Genomic DNA, 17187 nt, shown 5'->3' with positions numbered 1-17187 from the left:
TGCATCGTGGCAGGCACCGGGCGCCCGCCTGGGACCGCACACTTACCCCCAGTGCCCAGACTCAATAATCCTGATACTACAAAGAACCAGTGATGTTAAAAAAAAGACTTTTTAATTGTACATCAGACATATTAATTACAACTTGGGTATAACAAGAGTTGGTTATTACAAGCAGCAACCTGAACTCATAAATCTTTAGAAGGTGCACAGAGTCATTATAATATCTATTACAGCGAATGCAAAATATACTCTGCAACAAAAATATTTTTAAAGGCTCCACATTCAATTCTCTGCAACAGGCCAGGAGGAGAGGAGAAGGAGAAGAGAGGGAGAGGAGAACCGGGGCCACGTGTTGTGGGTGCTCCCGCGAGTGCAATGTCCATGGGTGCATCCCTCGGGAATAACCCCGCTCAGCCCTGGCACGGCTCTTGGCAGCCCCCACCAGCCCCCCAGGCAGCAACTCGCACAATAACAAGGGCTTCATAGGCATTCGCGAGAGGGAAATACTTTAAGCGATCCTTTGGTGACAAGCCAAGGCAGGACAGGGAGTGACCTGGCTGGCTGCAGGAGCTGCACCCCTCCCTGCCAGGGATGGGGGGTCCTGGCAGCACGTCTCCCAAAATGACGGGGCCCTCCAGAGATGCTCCCCTCCAGAGGAGCCGAGATGCAGGCTCTGAGGGTGCCAAGCACCTCTCCCCAAGGCACGTCTGACCCCGCTCGGCTCAAACCATCTCATGGTTGGAGCTGGGCGCAGCCTCCTCTCCCAGACCTCACCCCGCACAAGCGGCCGACAGCTCCACCGAGCACCCCACTGGGTGCACGGCACCGGGCAACGCGTCAGAAAGGAGTTAAAATGCTTTTACCTGCTGTGCTGAATATTCAGACTCCTAGTGTGGGCACCGAAGCAGCTCACACCTTGCCCAAGCCGCACAGGCACCTCCCGGGGCTGCACAGAAGCTGGTTCTCTGCGCCGCAGCCCCGCGCGAGGCATCGGCACCTCGCAGCTGCGCAAAGGCCTGCTGCCTGCCAGACGGATCAAAACAAATTGGCAAACCACCCCCCTTCGTGGGTGTCCCACTACGTTATTTCAGCAGTACCTGAAGCAGAGGTTTATTTTCAAGGACCACGCTTTGGCCTCTGGTTTGCAAATGTCACCTGCTCCCTCGTGCTGATTACGCCAACGAATTGTCTTAAATACTTTTTCAATAAAACAACCTTTGCAATTCACCCTCCGGTCAGCAGATCCTGCAAGCGCACGTATGAGCAACGATGGGGCTATAGGAGCGGGGTGTGCCGACAGAGCAGGACCACGCAGCCCCCCCGGCATTGCCCACCCTCCGTCCCCACGGGACAGCCACAGCAGTGATGGCGGAGAGACAAGGAGGACAACGTTAAAAATATATATATCTCTCTTAGAAAAAAATCTTAACAAATATGTCTGATGATATTAGAAATTTTTTTTTTTTTAAAAAGACAGCTGCTTTGCTCCTGAACAACCTGGCAGTATTGCTTTAGTTAAAGAAGGGGGCTGCTCCTTCTCTTCTGCAGACAAACCCACCCCACGCGCTCACAAACACCGACACTATGCCGTAACACGAAGCGCGGCTGCTCTCCAGCGAGGCACAGCCACGAGGCCACGGGGATGGCCACGGGGACCCCTGTACAACCCCCTCCCCACGTCCCCACTGTCCTCTTCGGCCTTTTTGGTTTGTCTGCTCATTTGGCACGTTCAGGACGAGGTTTCCTGCATGAATAAAGGCCTTGGGCTCCAGTCTGTGAAGTGCCCGCGGTGGTTTTAAGGCAAGGGCGTATCTTTTGGCTGATCTCTTCCAAGACCGTGATTGTCAGAAGAACAGGGAAACGAAGCTGGTGCATCATCACACGCCGTCCAGGTCATGGGACGAGAGCAACCACATACGTCTGCCCTGTGGCCACGAAAGCCGGCCACACATGGGCTGTTTAGGGGGCATTTGCCCCTCATTTAAAACAAACGGCATTCCTTTAATGGATGGATTTATGATGAAGAGGAAAACCCTGTACACCGGCTCTGGCGAGAGTCGCCCGCTGTTTCCTGTGGGCACAGGGAGGGGCTGTGAAAGCCCAGGTGAGGGAGGTGCTTTTTGCTTTAGCAGGAGCCCCTCGAGTCTGCTCCGTCAGGCTCGGACGCGGGGATACGCTGGGGTGCGCCGGGCACCGGCACGACGTCCGTCTGCGCGAGCAGGTTGTGGGGTGCCCCCTGAAGGGGCTCCCCCGGGGGGTGCCCGGCCGTGCCGGGGGGACCCTTCTGCCTCCAGAACACAGCTGCCAGCCTGGGGGAAAGGCCAGACCCACTCGCGGCTCTTGCCACCACCGCGATGGTGCCTCGGGCTCGGCCAAAGGCTCCATCAGGAAAGCGCAGCTCGGCCACGCTCTTCGCGTATACGGGGCCAATAAAACAATTGTTAAAATAAAAAAAAAATACAGCGGCAAGGCTGTGGGTTTCACCCCTGGGCAGCACCGCTGCTGGCACCGGCTCGGGCGCTGCCTCCACCCGTGGCAGTTCCCGGGGAGCCGGCCCCAGCCGGGACCCCCAAGCATGGAGGGGTCCCAGCCCTCCCCACAGGCCAGTGCCCCACCTCTGCTTCGCGGCGAGGGTTTCCCTGTCATCCCGATCTCCTCTGGTTTGGCTCCGGGAGAGGTTTGGGGGCTGGCAGGGCTCAGTAGGGGGTCGTGCCTTCCCACTCCACCAGGTACTGCACCTTCCCCTCCAGCGTCACCCGCCGTGCCAGCACCTGGTACTTCTCGCCGCAGACCAGCCTGCCCGCCGCCCCGAAGTAGCTGCTGATGGAGGACTTGAGGTGGGAGAGCGAGGAGTCGTCCTCGCTGATGCTCTCGAAGGTGTGGCTGTCGATGCCGTCGTCTGGGCGGTCGGGGCCGCAGGCTGCCTCGCTGCCCTCGGGGGTCCCTCCGGCCGGGCGCCCGCCTACCTCCCCACCTCTCCTCTTCGCCCCCGCCGAGGCGTAGACTGGCGCTGCCAGCTTGCGCTTGCGGCTGCCCACGGTCCTCCGGCTGCGAGGGAGGGGACAGAGGAGGGGTGAGGGCAGCACCCAAAAGGTGCCCCCCACCGTGCTGGCTGTGCCCGCCGCGCTGCGAGCCTGGAGGGAGCACACCGGGAATTCGGGCGAGCCCAGCAAGGACCGACGGCTCCGACCCTGCGTGCCCAGCGAGGCAGCGCCGCTTTAGGACCATCAGCCCGTTTTAGGAGGCAGGGAGGAAAGGCTCCCCGATGCGAGACATCCCTGTGCCAGGACACGAGGGTGCTGTGGGGGGAGAGGGGCAGCCCCTTGCCCCCCTGGCCGTGCCACCGGGACCCCTCTGGAAGGGGGCGAGGGGGCACAGCCCTCACCTGGACTCGTAGGAGAGGCTCGTGGTGGCCGAGCCCGAGGTGCTGGCAGCGTCCGTGGAGTCCACATCCGATAGGAAAGTCTGTCCCGAGCTGGCACTGGGGACGGGAGGCAGCGTCAGCCCCAGCCTGGCACAAGGGGCACCGCGGCCCCCCACCTCCCCAGCCGCTCCCGCTTCCGTCTCTGCAGCCAGAGGTTTTCCAGCCCTGCCTCACACTTGGGCGTTTAAACCGCCCACCCTTGCTGCCCACACCCCTGGGCCCGGCTGCACGGACCTTTTCAGGCTCTGAATTTCATCCAGTGTGAAGTCGAAGATGCTGGCCAGGTGGTGGTTGGTGCTCCAGGCGGAGGTGAAGTCACTCTGCCCCACGAAAACAAGGGCGCTCGTCACTGCCGAGCGGAGCGGTGCTGCCCGCGGCCCTGGCATCGGCACCCTCTGCCCCGGCACCACCGCGCTCCCTCCCGTGGCCCCGCAGCCGCCGGGAAGCAGGCTTGGCACAGAACATGTGCAAACCCCAGGACGCGGGATGGGGGCTCTCCCTGCCCGCAGGAGCCGGGGAACCTCGCGGGGATGGGGGGGCTACAGGGTCCCACCAGGTTGCCAAAGGCCGGGGTGGTCGTGCAGAGGAGGGGATGAAGGACTCACGCTGGGAATGGCGTCCTCCAGCAGGAACTTGGCCCTCTTGCGCCGTGCCGCTCGCCGCTTCTGCTGCTGGAGCTGCCGTGGCAGCAGGCTGCAAAGCGAGGGGGGGGTGAGGCTGCCAGGCCGCCCCAGGGGAGCGTGGCAGTGGGGAGGTGCCGGGGCGAATTTGGCCACTCACCTGTCTTTGTGGACATATTTGCTTTTTCCCCTCTTCTTCAGCTCGCAGGAGCCGCTCTCGCCCACCCCGGGGGCTTTCTCTGGCAGCACCTTGCTGGGGGGGTTTGGCGGGACACGGATCCGCAGGCGAAAGATGCATTTCTTCTTTTTGATTTCCTTCCCACACAGAAACCTGGGCGGCAGAGGGGAGGAAACAAGGCTCAGCCGGGGAGGCCGCAGGAGCATCCTGCATCCCGTCCTGTCCCCGTCCCTCGCCCCGCCGCGCCCCGGGGCTCACCTGCTTTTATAGCTGTTGAGTGCATTGAGGAGGTGGGGGCCGCGCTCGGAGACCGGGGTGCCCGTCAGCTGCGGAGAGACGGCAGAGGTCAGGCAGGGCTCGGCACCCGCTGCGGTTATGCAAAAACTAAACAGACGGGGGAACCCGAACTCCGGGTTTCGGCTCCTGCCCAAGGTCAGGGAGCGAGGGACGCCAAAGCCCAGAGCCGCCCAGGTTTGGCACCGGCCACCCTCGGCGCAGGGGAGGGAGGCATCTGCGGGGAACCGATCCGTCCCGGCGCGGTGACGGGTTTCCAACGTGCCTTGGTTTTAGCACTTCTCCCGGCTCTAGCTCCGACTGGGAAACTTGTCAGGTACCACACCCGAACAAAGGGAAATCCCAGCGCAGAGGAAGGCGATTAAGCTAATTCAGAGTAGGAGCCGCCCGTGTCGAGCGCTGCACGAACCGGGATTTTGCTGAGATGCCCAAGCTCATTGGAGAGGGGCTGCCGGCACGGTGGCACTGCCAACATGCGGGCACGTCCCCTTCCATCCTTCACCCCCCGCCCACCCCAGCTGCGCCCCAGCCCCAGGAAAAGTCCTTTGGCTCTGCCCAGGGCCCGTGCCCGGGGCCGACACCATTCCCGGCTCAGGGAGCAGCCGGCGCTGCCCGCTGGGGATGCCCCGCTCTGATGCCATCCCGGGGGTGGGTGAACAGCACGCAGGAGCTGCCACGTGTTCCCAGCGGGTGCAAACACCCCAGGCTGGGTGCTCCTGCCCACTCAGAGAAACCAGGCAGGTGTTTTAAAGCTCCTTCCCCGCAGGGGACCGGCCGAGGACCGGCCAGCTCAGGCTAGGGTAAGCGGGCACTCCCAAAGCTCCGGCCCTTTCCCAACAAGCAACATGCAAACACACCTCGGGGTCGGTGGCCGCTAAGAGGGGAAGCCAACCCAACCAAGGGGCAGACTCACTGCCCCGTTTCACCGCGAGCACCGCCCTTCACCGGCCAACCTGCCCCAGCCTCAGGGTCTCGGCTGCCGCAGGGAAGGAGGATCCGGTCCCTCCACGCCAAGGCTTCGGGGACACCAGCCATGACTTACGTCCCCGGCAGCACCTCTCCCTCCCCACAGCTGCTCTCCAGCCCGAGCCCGGGCTGTGCGTTCTCACCTTCCCGAGCTGCAGTGGATCCCAGTGGTGGTTCACAAAGGCCAAGATCTCCTCGAAGTCAAAGTACTTCTTCTTGCTCTGTACGCCCAGGTTGTAGAGGGCGAGATGGACGACATCCACCCTGCGGGAGCAAACGGGGTGAGAGGGTCAGCAGCCCACCCTCTCCCCGGCAGGACGGTACCCACCACGATGCTCTGCTCTGCCAGCACCACTCAAGTGCAGCCCCCAGCGTGACCCTCCCAAAACCTTCTTGCTGGAAGCCGGGAACATTCCCACACCCCATGGGGAAGCAACCCTGGCCCGGACGTGCATCCCAGGGGATGTCGCCATGGCCAGGACGGCATCCCCTGAGCTTTGGGGAGGGGTGGGACGCTGCCCACGGCCAGGGAGAACCCCAAATGCCGAGACCGCCGAGCCCATGAGCTGGAGGACATGCTGCTCCCAGGATGACTGCCCAGTTTTCCAGCTTTTTAATAAGCCTCAGCCGTGTGCTCTCGCTGCAGTTAGGTACAGGAGCGGGACAGCTCTTATTCACATGAAAATACACCGTCTGTTTTAACAACCCAATCTATCCTGTGGGATTTTACACTTGCGCCTCTGAAAAAGAAAGCCAAGCAACATATCCTGCAGGATTTCCCTTACTCTTCTTCCAGCCTGCTGCGCTGCTCGGTGCAATGTCCCCGAGGCAGCCGCGTCCCAGCAGCCCGTTAGCACCAGTAACACGTCTGACACGGCCGAGCACAAGGGGAACAGCAGGGAAAAGCTGGGCTGCTGGCCCTGTTAAAACACTTCATAAAGTGCTTTCAGACCATCAAGGTACGCTAGAAGGTACCTTGTAAACTTGTATTTAATCACGGAATTTGACGACTTGTGACCCGATTGCTTTCTGCAGTTATCTTCTGGCAATGTGTACCTTGGCTCCCAGACAAACAGTAGGTTTGGGGCATATTGAGAAACAGCTTTCCTGGGAAACAGCCCCATGGGGCCGGGCAGAAGGAGCTGCACACCCGGGGCCTGCCGCCGAGCAAAGGCCCCAGCTCAAGGTCGGGCTGGGATGAGCAGGAGATGGCCCATGAACTCATGCCGCTGAAACCACCACTGGCAAGGGCTCAGCTGGTGCCCCTCGGCCACCCCAGCACGTTCCAAAGGAGCCAGGGCCATTTCTTACCATCTCAAGGGTAGGCGCTTGATGTATTCAGGTCCCTGGTTGCAAACGGAGCAGAAAAACACATAGAACCTGGAAAACAGCGGGGAGCGGAGCGCTCGGGGTGGGGTTCATCCCCGCAGCCCTGCAGGGCCTGGGGACGGGTCGGGGTGAGGACAGTGCTCCAGGTGCCGATGCTGACAGCACGGCCGGGAGGAGCAGGGCTTTGCGGGACGGGGTCACCCGCCTGCCCCCGGGGCGGCTGATCTGCATCAGTGCCGCAGCCGCGTCAGGGAGATACAGGCTGGGGACGCGTCCGTGCACAAGCCCCCCTGGGAAGCCGGCTCTGACATCCAGCACCGGCCCAGCAAAGTCTGGAAGGGACGTACCGGTCTCCGAACATCATGGGGTCGCTGAGGCACTGGGTGCAGGCTTCGTGGAACCACTGCCGGCAGCGGTAGCACTGCAGCATCTTCAGGTACCACCTGGGGAGGGAGAGGAGGCGGGTGACGGTGAGGGCGGTGCGCAGCACCCACCGTCCTGGCCCCCTCCGAGGCATGGACCCCCCAGCCAGGGAGAGAAAGTCTGGCCCTAACTTGTATTTCCCGCAGCCATGGAGGTGGGTGCAAACGGTGCCTCCGGGAGTGAGCAGAGACCCGGTGGCAGAGGCAGCACGGGCAGCAAAGCCGCTGGCCCCAGGGCAATGCCCTGCAAGCTGGGGACTTCTCTCCTGGGGGGAAAACCTCTCCAACCTGATCCCACCTGCCTTTGCAAATGCTTTTCCCCACAAAACCAAACGCGACAACCCTCCCGGCAGGCAGGCAGGCAGGGGCTTACTCGCCAGGGCCCCCGCAGTAGCAGTAGCACTGCTGCTGGTTGGTCCGGTGTGGGGAGTCCCACTCGAGCAGGTCGGGGTTGTAGGACAGCACCATCTTGACGGCTTGCAGCGTCTTGGCAATGGCTCCCTTCTTCAGGGCACCTCCCTTCTGCAGGACCAAGCGGGATGGGGGTCAGCACAGCCGCCCGGGGGGCCGCATCCTGCACCGCCGCGCCGAGGGCGGGTGGCACACGGAGCTGGTGACCCTGGGCAGCCCCACTCACCCGCACAGCCAAGGCAAATATGCAGCGGCGGCAGAACCACGGCGTCCCCAGCGGGCCCTCGCCGCCGCTCGCCACCGGGACGTGGCACTGCTGGTGATAACCTGCGGGAGGGCTCGGTGTCAGTGCCGCCGGGCTGGCCGGACCCTCGCCCCCAGGGCGACACGCCCGCACTTACCCAGCCCACACTTCCCACAGATGAGGATTTCGTTCATGGGGCCCGACGTCTTTCCCAGGCAGACGTTGCACTTGGGCTCCTCCCCAGGGACACCGGCTGCGGGACGGGGATGGCAGAGTCGGAGACGCGCGAGGCACAGCCACCTCTCTGCGGTGCTGGGAAGGACCCCCCGGCACGGTGGTGGGAAGGGAGGATGGGGCAGCACTCACCATGCTGGATGTCCTTCCAGAGGACCCAGTACTTGGAGTTGTCCTCAAATGTGACGAGGCAGCTCTGCTTGGAGCCGCTCACCTGCTGGGAGAGAGCGGGAAGAACCGCCGGGTGTCAGCTCCCATTCCCAGTGCTTTCCCGTTTTCCCTGGTGACCGGCCCTGCCTCTCAGGAAGTCGGGTTTGGGGTGTGATACCCAGGGGCAGGACATCAACCCAAAATGCCCCAGTGCCCAAAGATGCGTTGCAGCCCCGGCCAGCACCCCTCCAAGCCACGAGCTGACCCAGGGAACGGCGCTAACTACACTTCAGGTGCCCACCTTACCCTTTTGGGTGCCCACATTACCCTTTTGATCTTTCCGAGGTAATAGAGCCCATCGGTCCAGCGGCACAGCACGTACTGCCCCTCTGTCAGCTTGACCATGAGCTCTCGGCAGCTGCTGCCCCTCCGCGCCGAGGCGGTGGCCGGTGCTTGCTGGACACGGCCAGCGGCCGCGTAGACATCCCGGATGATGGGGTTGAGCTTGGCGGTCTCCATCAGCAGAGCCTGGAGGGGACGCACACGCTCGTTACCCTGCCCTCACGCCGCGACACAACGCGCCTGCTGGCCGAGCATGGCATCCCGGAGGGTTTTGACCGGGAGCACCGAGCCCGGGGCTGGTTCAGCCCCACCAGCGGGGTGCTCAGGACCCACAGAACAAGCATGGATGAGCCAGGTCCATCCACGGGTAATTTATGTGAAATCAGAGGGCGCAGCCATAATCTTTGCTACTCTTTGAGCAAGAGTGAATTAACCCCCCGACTGCCTCGGCTCCCACAGGACCGAGCCACCCTGCCGTGTGGCATGGGGACACGCCACAGGCCTGCACGGGCTCAGCCTCGGGAAGGGGCATCTGCGGGATAACACCTTGAAATTGAATGGGATTTTTAATTCACCACTTCCTAGCAGCTTCACGAGCCCCCAAACCAACGGGTCCACTGCGCGAGCAGGGAAGCGGCAGCACTGTACCCAGCAAGAGAAGCCGAGCAGCCGAGTTTCGCTACCGTCGGGTCTGAAGCACACAGGGCAAACAGACCGTCCCCAGCCGGCAGCGCCGTCCCCGCAGCCCGAGCTCCGATCCGTAACCGACACCACTAAAACAACCGAAAAGTTACTTTTCCCCCCTTTGCGCTCCCATCACGGCCACACGCGTGACCTCACGCCGCGGCTCACAACACGAAACCTCACCGTGCCGTAAGCAACGCAAACGCGCTCTGCCCGGACCGTGCTACTCATAACATTCCCTTTTCCCCGAGAATAGCCTGGATTTAACTTACGGTAAACCGGGTGCGACCAGAAAAAAAAAAAAAAAAAAAAAGCGAGCTCCTGCGGGACCGGGGCTGGCAGGAGCCGCAGCAGCGAGCTGCGACATGTCACCCGGCCGCGCACAGCCCGCCGGCGCGGATTTTCGCCTCGGGAGCGGTTATGAAAGCGGAGGCAGCTCCGCGCCCACCCAGCCCCGGGGAGCGCGGCCGGCGGAGGGGCTGCGGGGGGGGGGGGACGGGGACAGCTCCCGCCGCTCCCCGCCGTCCCGGGTGGGAGCTCCCACGCTCCGGGTGGGACCCACCGGCAAGCGGCGGCGGGGGGCACCGAGCCGCCGCCGCCGCCGCCCGGCCCCCCCCCCCTTCCCTTCCCTCCCCGCCGCCAGCCCCGCGGCGGGAGCGGGAGCGGGAGCGGGAGGGCGGCGGGTCCGGCGGCACCTGCCGGGCGGGAGCGCCGCGGGCAGCCCCGGGAGCGGCGGCCGCGGGCCCCGCCGCCATTGGCTCATTCAAAGGCGCTGCGGCGCCGGCCCTCCCGCCCGCCCGGCCCCGGCCCCGGCCCCGGCCCCGCCGCCCCGGGCGCTTCCCGCCGGGCTGCGCCCCCGCCGCCCCCGCGCCGCCGGCCCCGCGCCCCCGCGGCGCTGCCCTTACCGCCGGGCGCCGCGCCGCCCCTCTGCCGCCGCCGGGCCGGGTCAGCGCCCGCCCGCCCGGGGGCCGCGGCGGGGAGCGGCGGCGTGCGGCGGGGGCAGGGCGCGGGGCGCCATCTTCCCGCGCTTCCCCCCGCGCCTCCCGCGGGCATTGACGTCCCGCTTATGCAATTAGCGCGGGGCCGCCTCCGCCGCCTCCCACGGCTCGGATCGCGTCGGCCTGGCCCGGCCGGTGCGCGGCACGGAGCCGGCCCCCGTGCCCCGGTGGGTGCGCGCAGCACCCCCGGGGCGAGGGCAGAGCACACGCGGGGGCGTGGGGAACCCGCCGCTGCCCCCCGTGGGGAACCTGCCGCTGCCTCCCCCCCGTGGGTACCTGCTACCCCCCCCCCCGTGGGGAACCTGCTCCCCCCCGTGGGTACCTGCCGCTGCCTCCCGCCCGTGGGGTACCTGCTCCCCCGTGGGTACCTGCCGCTGCCCCCCCGTGGGTACCTGCTACCCCCGTGGGGAACCTGCTCCCCCCGTGGGTACCTGCCGCTGCCTCCCGCCCGTGGGGTACCTGCTACCCCCCGTGGGTGCCTGCCACTGACCCCCGTGGGGTACCTGCTCCCCCGTGGGTACCTGCTGCAGCCCCACCCAGCTACCATCACACCCCAGAGCCCTGCCGGGACACCCCACATCCCCACATGCAGCATCACCCACCAGCCCTCTGTCTGCACCCACGCACCTGGGGGTCCCCCGGGGGCACCCAGGGCCAGCCACGCACCCACCACCTGCAGAGCAGGCACCCTCGCCCTGTGCCACAGACGGGACCTCCCCGCCTGCCCTCCCCCCTGACCGGCGGCTGCAGCCAGGTAGGGGCATCCCCCGGCCCCCCAGGATGGGGCGCGGGCAGGGGTGCCCCGCATGCGGGGCATTGTCCTGTGCGAGGGAACAACCTGTGCTCGGGATTCCTAGAAACGGGGGTAGCCTTTCTCTGAATCTCAACAGAGAAAATCAATCACTGCAAAAATGCTTCGGTCCGTGCCAAGAAGAAATCTTAAGGATTTGCTGTTTGTTGGAAAGTGCTGCCAAAAAAGAAATGTTTTCAGGCCTGCTCAGGCAGTAGAGAAGCTGATTCCTGGCGTAGGGTCTGGGCCAAGCGCAAGCAGAGTCAATATGGATTTTATTGCCTGTAATCGATGAGCTCTGTGCAGCCCTGTTGGGTGGCTTCCCCTGTGCTGGGGTTCATAGCACACCTGCAGAAAGCTTGCACTGCAAGTGAGCAGCTCCCCTGGGCGTCCGGAATGAAAGGCACAGTGCTGAAACGCCTTTTAAACACCTGTGTGTAATTCTGTCATCTTAGAAATAAATTTTTTTAATCAACCTTTCCCATAAAACATTGGCATCTGAGTGTTCCCCGCACTGCCACTGGCCCTTGGCAGCGTGCAGGCGATGCCGCTCCTGTGAACCCGACGGGAAACGCGGTTCTCCGAGCGATGGGTACCGTAAGGCTGTTCTCCTCTTTGCTTTGCAGTTCTTGGTGTGTAAGGCAAAGCCCAGCACAACGTGAAGACGGTGGCGGGCGCAGGCCCAACATGCTGTGCTGTTCCATGCCAGGCTGTGCCATGCCGTGCCATGCCGAACCTTGCTGTGCCGTGCTATGCCAAGCCATGCCGTGCGGTGCCTACGCCCCACTGCTGGGCCCGTGTTTGCAGAGGTTTAGGCAGCTGAAAAAAATGGCAGCTCGTTCCCCGGCACAAAACACCGTCCTTCGCCTTCACGGGGAACCTGACACATCTTCAAAACAGTCAAACGACCAAACTCTGTGGTGAGTCATGATGTGTTAGCCGTGAGTCACCGCAGGATTAAAATAACTCTTGCACCATAACTCTCCCCCTGGACAAACACCGCTGCTCACTTCGCTGCAGTTGGTGGTGCTGGGTTTGACCGAAAGCGAGTCGTTTGCTGCACTTGCGGAGCGGCGCTCCCGGCCCAGCCTGTCCCCGCGTGGTGCTGGTGGAGCAGCAAACGGGGACATTCTTGCACCCTCTTCCCCAACCACCGTGGTTTATGTTTGCAGCATCTTGGTCGTTTGCCATGGGAATGCGGATGATGTGACATGTAAATCAAACGCTGGATCAAGTTCCAGTGTTCCTGGGTGTAAGAAGGGATAACCTTACTGCAAACCTTCCGGCATGGAGAGGGCACCCCAAGCCCAGCACCTGCCAGTGGAAAGAGCACAGTAACATTGCTCTGGCACAAAAGTCCCAAACAAAAAGAAAAAAAAAAGGAATTTGAGATGCATCCTCTATTTCCTAACACAAATGAAGCCATGCAATTGCATTTAACTCTGGTATCTTTGTGGGTGCTCCTGCCACACCATCCCCATTGAGCCTGGCCTCAGCTCCCGCTGCGGTGAGCTACCTGGTGCTGCCCTCCTCTTCCTTTTCCTCCTTCTCTTCCTCCTCCTCCTCTTTTTCCTCCTCCTCCTCCTCTGCACACCCGCCTGGCTTTTCCCGCACACCCCTGGGGAGTCGGGGCAGCCGCTGGAGTTCCCCTTTCTTTGGCACCGTGCGAAGGCTCCTGGCTCCTGGCAGACGCTGGTGCGGGGCTGCCGGCAGCCCCCGGAGAGGGCGCAGTGGTCGGACACAGCTGAGTGACTGGTTTTGCACTGGTGGGGCTCCAGGGACCTCAGTGGGACGACGCCTGACACGCTCTGCTGGGGAAGGAGCACCACCCGGGCCCACGCCGACATGAATATTTCCGTGCCGCTCTCACATCCCCAGCTGAAAAGGCCTCGGTGCCCTGGTGTGCAGAGCCAGCAGAAGATGCTGACCTGCTCTCTGTGCCAGATAAGCAAGGAAGCCCCTGTTTAAATCAAGTCGTTAGAAGCAGACTATTCTGTAAGCAAATGAACAGAAATGAATGAGACCCCGAGCAACGGTGCGAAGCCGAGTGCCGGCGATCCTCCGCCCTCCTCGGCCGGGGAGCGGGGCCAGCGCAGGATCCCAGGACAGGTCGTCCCGGTTCCTTCCCCGCTACTGAATTTCCAAACAAAACCAGCATTTGCAAAATTGTTTGAATGAAGCCCCAGGTAGTTAACTACTCCGACACCCCCATTTTGTCCTTAAAAACTTTTCATTGCTCCTCTGCACCCTGCACTTGCAAAGGTGGGGAAGGCACTTTCCTGCTCGCACAAGGATGGAGCACCCGGAGAATCGCGGCTCAGCCTGGCTGGAAGCTGGCAGCAGCCCTGGCCGGTGCAGAGCCTGCAGCGTGCGTGGGGTGAGGAGCTCCGGGCGCTGCCTTTCTTTCTGCTTTGAAAACTGCCCAGAAATCGGGTAGCTTCTTTTCACAGTGTTTTTCTTTCTTTGAAAACAGGAGTGGGAGGAGGGGTTGAATGTTGGCTTGTAGTCTTGGAAACCGAAGCCGAGGAATATTGAATGGAAACCCAAACACGAAGCTTCCTATGAACTACAGGCCTGGTGGGGAGATAGGATCTGCAGAAACGACTCACGCTGTCTGCAGCCGCTCCGGAGCCTCCTGTGGCCGAGCGACACGGGGCTGCGGCACAGAGACTGCGAGATTCGGCACAGCTCTCTCGTACGCTGTTCAAAACAATTCACAAGTGCCATTTCCATCTGGAGATTCAGCTGGCAAAATATGACGCATGCACGCCAATAAAAGCAGCTACAACTGTAACCTGGGGCTATTGACATGATTATCTCTCTCTCGGCCAACGCTTCCCGCTGCTCCACAGGTCTCAACCACCTTTTCTCTGAAACCACCCGATTGACCAACACAACCAAGTTAAGCTCAAAGCAACTGTGTGCGAGGTTATGAGTTCTTTCCCTGTCCTGAAGAAGGGCTTATAAGCCTAAAAGTTTGCTTGGTTTTTTTCAGCTTTGTTAGTCAATTTAAAAAAAATATTATCTTTCCCTGCAAAGCTTGTCCTTGGTTATTTTAGACCATCATAACTCCAGAAGCACTATGACTCTTTGCCAACCTAGCCATTAAACACAGAGCAACTGGTCCTGATTTAACTCGCTAAAACTCTCTTCCATTTTTCGGCATAATTTGATTTGGTCCAGACCAAAAAAAATCACTTTGGCTGCTCATTTCCGCAACAGAAGTGATTTGCTCGAGTAGAGAGCTCTTGATATCACTCCGATTTCGGCTTCTTTCCCGGTAAGTGTCATTCGTTTCCTTATCAAGATGGTTTTGTGGCTGAAGGTCTTGGAGATGAAAATCAGGAGCCTATTCCAGGAATACCAGAGCCCGGAGCAGAGCCCCGTGTTTGGAAAGCGCTGCGGCTCAATGCATTCCACACGGACACGGTAATGCTCCGGCAGTGCCTCATGCGCCGCGGCACAGGGGGAGTTAGCTCTTGTTCGAGCCCTTTCAGAGAAAAGTGATATACCAAAGGGCATATTCGAACAAAGGTATGGTTGTAATTAGAATCAGAGCAGTTAAATCTGACATTCAGCTGTTTTATGCCAGCTGTGCCTTTAAAAGGAAGAGCATTTAGGCATTGGGTTTCATGTCTTTTTATTGTTTATTTAGCATGAATTTAATCCATATCCTTTTTTTTTTAACTTACTTTCTTTGCGTGCTTCTATGCAATTGCATAAGACATGAAGAGCTTGTAAGTGTTCTTACAGCTGTGCAAGTTTTATATTAATGGAGCCCTTACATAATTTTGACAGAGATATGTTATGTACACGTCTGCAGTTCCTGAGCACGACTCAGAAAAGGCACCCCCCAAAAAAAGAGAGAAAGAGAGAGAGAGAGAAAGAGAGAGAGAAAGAGAGAAAGAAAGAGAGAGAAAGAAAAAGAAAGAGAGAGAATGAGAGAGAGAAAGAGAGAAAGAAAGAAAGAGAGAAAGAAAGAAAGGAAGGAAGGAAGGAAGGAAGGAAGAAAGAAAGAAAGAAAGAAAGAAAGAAAGGAAGAAAGGAAGGAAGAAAGAAAGAAAGAAAGAAAGAAAAGGCCATTTTATTCCTGGGGAAAAATGAAAAACGGAGAGTGAAGATCTGTATTTACTGAGGGATGTTTGCACTGCTGACCCAGCTACAAAACTGCAGTAAGCAAATGCCTGTTCGTGCAACTGTAATTATCAGTGTTCAAGAGGAATTTGGGCTGTGTCTATGCAGTGCAATGCTGTGCAGACAGGGACCCCCGTGCCACCGGCCACCCCTGAGTCCAGGGCATGGCCCTATGGGTGGCTCTGGTAGCCCCTCGCTTGCCCTGGGGGATTTTACTCCCCCTTTCCTCTCGCAGGGTGTCCCCAACCCGGATCCCAGCCTTCAGGGTGGAAATGACAGGCTCCACTTCTTTGCTTTTGCTCTTCAGGAGCCGAGGTGAGCCCCAGAGCCCGTCCTGCTCATCCAGCCCACGATGCTCCTCCACGGGCTCCGTCCCGTGGCTTGAGCCTGTGGCTCCAGGGTGCCCCGCTGCTGCTTTGGGCCTTGAGTAATCTCAAGACTCTTCCATCAATTTGCAGACACACAGAGCCCACGATAAACATGCCACTTTCACAAGTTTCACGGCAGTTCAGCTTGCCTCTGCTTCCTGCGGGGCTGGCTCTCACCTGCTGTAAATGAGCAACGCTTCATCTACGTCCCGTCCTGGGGACGGTTTTACACCAACGAGCTGTCGGCCCCACGAGCACAGCTGGTAACGAATTTCCTTCCTTTGCAGACATTTGCCATCCCAGCCTGAGTCATCCCAAAAGCTGGCTCCATACGATGCTGCTCCGGTGATTTCATACCAAAGCGGTCAGAGGCACCTCCGCCCCAGCCCTGCGCTGTGGGACGATGAACGCAGGGTCCTGCAAACGCTGCAGCCTTGCAGCTTTCCTCCCGTTTTACTTCAGGGATTTCTCCATCGGGAATCTGTGGCTTGAAAAAACCCTGGTATTAAGGGCTTCCAATAACCTTTTAAAATGGATTTTTACCAAGCGGGTCCCTTCTTCCATTGTCACCCCTGTCCTCCAAGGAGGACGCCCTGCATGGGCTCCCCCTGCTCCCCCCTGCGGAAGGGACGTACCGAGCGAGGTCTCCAGCCCACCCCGTCCTGCCCCACTCTCGTGTCCGGGGCAGGTCAGGCACAGACTGGTATCGGTCACACCGGGACGGACAGAGCCCCGGTGCATCACGTCCTCTCTCCAGGGTATTTATTCGTCCAGTTCGGATGCTTCTGCCTCCCTGCAGCTTGTGCTGCTTCTGTGAGATTTGACCTCCTGCCTGGAGCGACACTGGGCTCCTGCCATCAGTGCAATCCTGGCTGTGCACAGGATTTGAAGAAAATCAGTGAAATTGTTCCTGGTAGAATCACACTAGAGAAAAGCAGGAAGGCGTCAGGTTATTCACTCTCCGCTGGATGTATCTCTCAACCTGCACTTGCACATATGCACACACGTATACTTTTGCTTCCCTCGATGCAGACACATACACATAAATATTCTCTCTCACACATGTTCACATCTTCTCTCCCACACACTTTCTCTCTTTCCCCAGCTCTCACCCACGCACAGTTTTACTCATTTCCCCCCACCCTCTCTCTCTGTCTCTCACACACAAGGAAAACCCTCCTAATTATTTTTAAGAAATAACAGCTCTATGTGGAAAAGGATTTTGCACAAAAAACCAACAGTGGAGCAAAGAGGCAGCTAAGCCGCCCTGGGAAGTCAATGCCCACTACGATAAAAGCAGCTAATTAAAAACCCGCAGTGGAAAAGCAGCTCCACGGCCAGCGAGGGCCGAGGAAAGCTTACACAGGTATGGAGCAACTCCCCTGGCAACGAGGCAGAGCCGGCCACTATCTTAATCTGCAGTAATTCTTGTAAGATCAGCTGCCGCCTCCCTCCCGCTCCGCTCTGGCTGCAGTAGCCAGAAGAGGCTCTGGGAATACGCTCGCCGTGCCAGATCGTGCCATCATCAGCCACGCTCACCTCCCTGCCCCCAGATCCCTCTTCGCACTGAGCCCGGCTGCCGGGGGGGTAGCACCACGG

At 60.2% G+C, this 17187-nt stretch overlaps 1 protein-coding gene across 4 annotated transcripts; it reads right to left on the bottom strand.

The window, feature by feature from the left end:
- Positions 1–107: 107 nt before the first annotated feature.
- Positions 108–11903, bottom strand: PHF19 (PHD finger protein 19). Of its 4 annotated transcripts, none has more exons than XM_072882921.1 (15): positions 11683–11903; positions 8600–8800; positions 8255–8336; positions 8046–8141; positions 7871–7971; positions 7607–7755; positions 7159–7254; positions 6794–6862; positions 5626–5746; positions 4481–4548; positions 4205–4375; positions 4030–4117; positions 3659–3744; positions 3386–3481; positions 108–3048 (listed from the first exon to the last, which is right to left on the bottom strand). In XM_072882921.1, exons 1-15 carry the CDS (start codon positions 11848–11850, stop codon positions 2697–2699), a joined length of 1944 nt encoding a protein of 647 aa, XP_072739022.1. In that variant the 5' UTR covers positions 11851–11903; the 3' UTR covers positions 108–2696. The 4 variants fall into 4 exon arrangements, with proteins under 4 accessions (XP_072739022.1, XP_072739023.1, XP_072739025.1 ...); XM_072882922.1 differs by lacking the exon at positions 11683–11903 and adding an exon at positions 10204–10347 and having other exon boundaries at positions 8255–8339; XM_072882924.1 differs by lacking the exon at positions 11683–11903 and adding an exon at positions 9571–9908 and having other exon boundaries at positions 8255–8339.
- Between the last annotated feature and the right edge of the window lie 5284 nt (positions 11904–17187).

The sequence above is a fragment of the Ciconia boyciana genome, chromosome 18 (genome assembly GCF_034638445.1).
Source record: "Ciconia boyciana chromosome 18, ASM3463844v1, whole genome shotgun sequence".
Taxonomy (NCBI): Eukaryota; Metazoa; Chordata; class Aves; order Ciconiiformes; family Ciconiidae; genus Ciconia; species Ciconia boyciana.
The sequence above is the reverse complement of the archived record's forward strand: the minus strand, read 5'-3'. Positions and strand labels throughout refer to the sequence as shown.